The sequence below is a fragment of the Oncorhynchus keta genome, chromosome 14, assembly GCF_023373465.1.
Source record: "Oncorhynchus keta strain PuntledgeMale-10-30-2019 chromosome 14, Oket_V2, whole genome shotgun sequence".
Lineage (NCBI taxonomy): Eukaryota > Metazoa > Chordata > Actinopteri > Salmoniformes > Salmonidae > Oncorhynchus > Oncorhynchus keta.
Genome location: NC_068434.1, coordinates 2,749,462 through 2,756,206, shown reverse-complemented (window position 1 = coordinate 2,756,206; position 6,745 = coordinate 2,749,462). Strand labels below are relative to the sequence as shown.

The window sequence follows — 6,745 nt, the reverse complement described above, 5'->3', positions numbered from 1 at the left end:
CTCCAGCACATAGTTGCGACTTGACTTCCGGGTTAAGCGAGCAGTGTGATAAGTAGCCGGTCCAGGCGGGTCGTGTGCCCAGAGGACGCATTCGGTAGAAAATGGGATTTAAAAAGAAAATATGCTTGTGGCCATACCATAGCTAAACAGGGTCGGTCCTGGTTAGTACTTGGATGGGAGACCGCCTGGGAATACCAGGTGAGGTAAGCTAAAAAGCAATAATGAATAAATGGTAATAAATAAATTGTTTACATAATTTGACCAAAGATTTAAAAACTCCACATCCAAAGAGTTCTCTGATTTAAAACATTGGGGGGGGAACACTTTTCACTATTGAAGGGCTGAAATAACCGTTTTTTTTTGCGATTGCTTACACACTTGCTGCGGAATTTGGCTCATTGTGTCAAAGGTCACAAGCCAACTGAGACACAACACTTAGAGATGAACATCTCACTTCTTGACTCTGCAATCATGCCCTAACAATCCTTTTTCAAAATTGAATGTTTGCAACAAAATGATACATAGGCACCGTTTGGATGACTCTTTCAAAGCGGCAACACACTGATGATGTACTTTATACAAAACACTGCTGTCTTTAGTACTTTGTATACATGTTTAACTTTGTCTTCAGGCTTCTGTGAAAGATAGTTCCAGTACGTCTACTCACATTTCAATGAATACAAAAATAGAAAGGCTGCAGAAAAAAATTATATACACCGCTTATTTTTTTGTCGTTGCAGGTTTTTACAACAACAACAAAAAAATACAAAGAAAAGTAGAATTACAGTACGGTAATCAATACAATATGTTACTGTAAACTCATGGAAACAATAACGATTACAGTACGGTAATCAATACAATATGTTACCGTAAACTCATGGAAACAATAACAATTACAGTACGGTAATCAATACAATATGTTACCGTAAACTCATGGAAACAATAACAGTTACAGTACGGTAATCAATACAATATGTTACCGTAAACTCATGGAAACAATAACAGTTACAGTACGGTAATCAATACAATATGTTACCGTAAACTCATGGAAACAATAACAGTTACAGTACGGTAACCAATACAATATGTTACCGTAAACTCATGGAAACAATAACAATTACAGTACGGTAATCAATACAATATGTTACCGTAAACTCATGGAAACAATAACACAATAACCATTTCAAATACAAATTCTTATATGTAAATTTCTGGTGACGAAAATAATGGCATTTGTCCAAAACAGACAGAGAGAGAAATGATGTGGACGTTGATGTTTATTGTATATTTGCTTGATTATAGTTGGGTTGATTTGATCTGTTCTAGGGCGAAAGGTAGTCTAGCAGTTTTAAGCAACTAAAAGATTGCTGGTTCGATTTCCCCGAGCCGACTAGTTGAAAAATCTGTCGATGTGGCCTTGAGCAAGGCATTTAACCCTAATTGCTTTTGTAAGTCATCATTGCTAAATGACAACTTAAAAAAAAATGTAATACATTTGCAGTTAGAATCTGAATTACAGCATACAGGTAAAAATGGAAAATTAGACAGGTGGGGAAATGAAGAGTGATGGATCTAGATCTCTAGTTTCTTCTAAGTAGCCACCCTTTACCTTGATGACAGCTTTGCACACTCTTGGCGATGAACAAACTAACAACTCATCCCAAACCATCTCAATTGGGTTGAGGTTGGGTGATTGTGGAGGTCAGGTCATCTGATGCAGCACTCTATGACTCTCCTTCTTGGTCATATAGCCCTTACACCGCCTGGAGGTGTGTTGGGTCATTGTCCTGTTGAAAAACAAATTACAGTCCCACGAAGCGCAAACCAAATGGGATGCAGCAGAAGTAACTCCGTGTCTTCCTTTCCTGTGGCGGTCCTCATGAGAGCCAGTTAACTCTAATGAACTGATCCTCTGCAGCAGAGGTAACTCTGGGTCTTCCTTTCCTGTGGCGGTCCTCATGAGAGCCAGTTTCATCAGCGCTTTATGGTTTTTGAGACTGCACTTGAAGAAACTTTCAAAGTTCTTGATTGTCACAACACAACTGATTGTCTCAAAGGCATTAAGAAGGAAAGAAATTCCACAAATTATAACTTTACCAAGGCACACCTGTTAATTGAAATACATTCCAGGTGACTACCTCATGAAGCTGGTTGAGAGAATGCCAAGAGCGTGCAAAGCTGTCATCAAAACAAAGGGTGGCTACTTTGAAGAATCTAAAATATAGATTGTTAATATATATTAACATTTGTTTAACACTTTTTTGGTTACTACATGATGTGTGTTATTGTCACGTTCTGACCTTAGTTCCTTTTTTATGTCTTTGTGTTAGGTTGGTCAGGGCATGAGTTGGGGTGGGTAGTCTATGTTCTTTTTTCTATGTTGTTTATTTTCTATGTGTTTGGCCTAGTATAGTTATAAACAAGTATAAACAAGTCTATATACGATGTGAGCAAATGAGGTGAGATAAGGGAGGTAAAGGCAAAAAAAGGCCATGGTGGCAAAGTAAATACAATATAGCAAGTAAAACACTGGAATGGTAGATTTGCAGTGGAAGAATGTGCAAAGTAGAAATAAAAATAATGGGGTGCAAAGGAGCAAAGTAAATAAAATAAATACAGTTGGGAAAGTGGTAGTTGTTTGGGCTAAATTATAGGTGGGCTATGTACAGGTGCAGTAATCTGTGAACTGCTCTGACAGCTGGTGCTTAAAGCTAGTGAGGGAGATAAGTGTTTCCAGTTTCATAGATTTTTGTAGTTTGTTCCAGACATTGGCAGCAGAGAACTGGAAGGAGAGGCGGCCAAAGAAAGAATTGGTTTTGAGGGTGACCAGAGAGATATACCTGCTGGAGCGCGTACTACAGGTGGGTGCTGCTATGGTGACCAGCGAGCTGAGATAAGGGGGGACTTTACCTAGCAGGGTCTTGTAGATGACATGGAGCCAGTGGGTTTGGCGACGAGTATGAAGCGAGGGCCAGCCAACGAGAGAGTACAGGTCGCAATGGTGGGTAGTATATGGGGCTTTAGTGACAAAACGGATTGCACTGTGATAGACTGCATCCAATTTGTTGAGTAGGGTAGATGGTATAAAATACAGTATATGCGTGTGATATGAGTAATGCAAGATATGTAAACACTATTAAAGTGACATTGTATAAAGTGACTAGTGATCTATTTATTAGTGTCCAGTGATTGGATCTCAATGTAGGCATCAGCCTCTCTGAGTTCGTGATTGCTGATTAACAGTCTGATGGCCTTAAGATAGAAGATGTTTTTCAGTCTCTCGGTTCCAGCTTTGATGCACCTGTACTGACCTCGCCTTCTGGATGGTAGCGGGGTGAACAGGCAGTGGCTCGGGTTGGTTGATGTCCTTGATGATCTTTTTGGCCTTCCTGTGACATCGGGTGGTGTAGGTGTCCTGTAGGTCAGGTAGTTTGACCCCGGTGATGCATTGTGCACACCTCACTACCCTCTGGAGAGCCTTACGGTTGTGGGCGGAGCAGTTGCCGTACCAGGCGGTGATACAGCCCGACAGGATGCTCTCGATTGTGCATCTGTAGAAGTTTGTGAGTAACCTATAATAACTACTGAACAGTACAGTATGTCTGTGTGCTGTCAGTAACCTATAATAACTACTGAACAGTACAGTATGTCTGTGTGCTGTCAGTAACCTATAATAACTACTGAACAGTACAGTATGTCTGTGTGCTGTCAGTAACCTATAATAACTACTGAACAGTACAGTATGTCTGTGTGCTGTCAGTAACCTATAATAACTACTGAACAGTACAGTATGTCTGTGTGCTGTCAGTAACCTATAATAACTACTGAACAGTACAGTATGTCTGTGTGCTGTCAGTAACCTATAATAACTACTGAACAGTACAGTATGTCTGTGTGCTGTCAGTAACCTATAATAACTACTGAACAGTACAGTATGTCTGTGTGCTGTCAGTAACCTATAATAACTACTGAACAGTACAGTATGTCTGTGTGCTGTCAATAACCTATAACAACTACTGAACAGTACAGTATGTCTGTGTGCTGTCAGTAACCTATAATAACTACTGAACAGTACAGTATGTCTGTGTGCTGTCAGTAACCTATAATAACTACTGAACAGTACAGTATGTCTGTGTGCTGTCAGTAACCTATAACAACTACTGAACAGTACAGTATGTCTGTGTGCTGTCAGTAACCTATAATAACTACTGAACAGTACAGTATGTCTGTGTGCTGTCAGTAACCTATAATAACTACTGAACAGTACAGTATGTCTGTGTGCTGTCAGTAACCTATAATAACTACTGAACAGTACAGTATGTCTGTGTGCTGTCAGTAACCTATAATAACTACTGAACAGTACAGTATGTCTGTGTGCTGTCAGTAACCTATAATAACTACTGAACAGTACAGTATGTCTGTGTGCTGTCAGTAACCTATAATAACTACTGAACAGTACAGTATGTCTGTGTGCTGTCAGTAACCTATAATAACTACTGAACAGTACAGTATGTCTGTGTGCTGTCAGTAACCTATAATAACTACTGAACAGTACAGTATGTCTGTGTGCTGTCAGTAACCTATAATAACTACTGAACAGTACAGTATGTCTGTGTGCTGTCAGTAACCTATAATAACTACTGAACAGTACAGTATGTCTGTGTGCTGTCAGTAACCTATAATAACTACTGAACAGTACAGTATGTCTGTGTGCTGTCAATAACCTATAATAACTACTGAACAGTACAGTATGTCTGTGTGCTGTCAGTAACCTATAATAACTACTGAACAGTACAGTATGTCTGTGTGCTGTCAGTAACCTATAATAACTACTGAACAGTACAGTATGTCTGTGTGCTGTCAGTAACCTATAATAACTACTGAACAGTACAGTATGTCTGTGTGCTGTCAGTAACCTATAATAACTACTGAACAGTACAGTATGCCTGTGTGCTGTCAGTAACCTATAATAACTACTGAACAGTACAGTATGTCTGTGTGCTGTAACCTATAATAAGCTGCATATGTAGATAATATATTTATTTTACCTTTATTTAACTAGGCAAGTCAGTTAAGAACATGATTTGATCTTGCAACCTTTCGGTTAGCCGTCCAACGCGTTAACCACTAACCTTTCTGTCCAGGTGAACATGATGAACCTTGAAGTCACGTTCTTATCAGAGAGAACCACTGAGTAAACAACACAGCTGATAGATTTATCCCCAGGCAGCTGAAAGGACGACTTGTAACACAGCTGATAGATTTATCACCAGGCAGTTGAAAGGACGACCTGTAACACAGCTGACAGATTTATCACCAGGCAGTTGAAAGGACGACCTGTAACACAGCTGACAGATTTATCACCAGGCAGTTGAAAGGACGACCTGTAACACAGCTGATAGATTTATCACCAGGCAGCTGAAAGGACGACCTGTAACACAGCTGATAGAGAGAGAGGTATTAGATTAACACACCAATAGGTATTATATTAACACATCAGGTATTAGATTAACACACCAATAGGTATTAGATTAACACAGCAGGTATTAGATTAACACAGCAGGTATTAGATTAACACACCAATAGGTATTAGATTAACACATCAGGTATTAGATTAACACACCAATAGGTATTAGATTAACACAGCAGGTATTAGATTAACACAGCAGGTATTAGATTAACACAATAGGTATTAGATTAACACACCAATAGGTATTAGATTAACACAGCAGGTATTAGATTAACACATCAGGTATTAGATTAACACAGCAGGTATTAGATTAACACAGCAGGTATTAGATTAACACACCAATAGGTATTAGAATAACACATCAGGTATTAGATTAACACAGCAGGTATTAGAATAACACAGCAGGTATTAGATTAACACACCAATAGGTATTAGAATAACACAGCAGGTATTAGATTAACACAGCAGGTATTATATTAACACACCAATAGGTATTATATTAACACAGCAGGTATTAGATTAACACAGCAGGTATTATATTAACACACCAATAGGTATTATATTAACACACCAATAGGTATTAGATTAACACAGCAGGTATTAGATTAACACACCAATAGGTATTAGATTAACACAGCAGGTATTAGATTAACACACCAATAGGTATTAGAATAACACAGCAGGTATTAGATTAACACAGCAGGTATTAGATTAACACAGCAGGTATTAGATTAACACACCAATAGGTATTAGATTAACACACCAATAGGTATTAGAATAACACATCAGGTATTAGATTAACACAGCAGGTATTAGAATAACACACCAATAGGTATTAGATTAACACAGCAGGTATTAGATTAACACACCAATAGGTATTAGATTAACACAGCAGGTATTAGATTAACACACCAATAGGTATTAGATTAACACAGCAGGTATTAGATTAACACAGCAGGTATTAGATTAACACAACAATAGGTATTAGATTAACACAGCAGGTATTAGATTAACACACCAATAGGTATTAGATTAACACAGCAGGTATTAGATTAACACAGCAGGTATTAGATTAACACACCAATAGGTATTAGATTAACACACCAATAGGTATTAGATTAACACAGCAGGTATTAGATTAACACATCAGGTATTAGATTAACACAGCAGGTATTAGATTAACACAGCAGGTATTAGATTAACACACCAATAGGTATTAGAATAACACATCAGGTATTAGATTAACACAGCAGGTATTAGATTAACACAGCAGGT

At 38.3% G+C, this 6,745-nt stretch overlaps 1 protein-coding gene across 1 annotated transcript; it reads right to left on the bottom strand.

Moving 5' to 3' along the window:
* Nucleotides 1-537: 537 nt before the first annotated feature.
* LOC127907402 (uncharacterized) lies at nucleotides 538-5,152 on the bottom strand. Its single transcript, XM_052462656.1, has 4 exons — nucleotides 5,126-5,152; nucleotides 4,965-5,008; nucleotides 4,725-4,916; nucleotides 538-3,956 (listed from the first exon to the last, which is right to left on the bottom strand). Exons 1-4 carry the CDS (start codon nucleotides 5,150-5,152, stop codon nucleotides 3,254-3,256), a joined length of 966 nt encoding a protein of 321 aa, XP_052318616.1. The 3' UTR covers nucleotides 538-3,253.
* Between the last annotated feature and the right edge of the window lie 1,593 nt (nucleotides 5,153-6,745).

Coding starts and splice junctions, on each gene's coding strand:
- LOC127907402 (XM_052462656.1), bottom strand. CDS start 5,152: ATGTTCACCTGGACAGAAAGGTTAGTG. Junction 5,009..5,125: donor CCTGGACAGAAAGGTTAGTG/GTTAACGCGTTG, acceptor AGCTTATTATAG/GTTACAGCACACAGACATAC. Junction 4,917..4,964: donor CTGTTCAGTAGTTATTATAG/GTTACTGACAGC, acceptor TAGTTATTATAG/GTTACTGACAGCACACAGAC.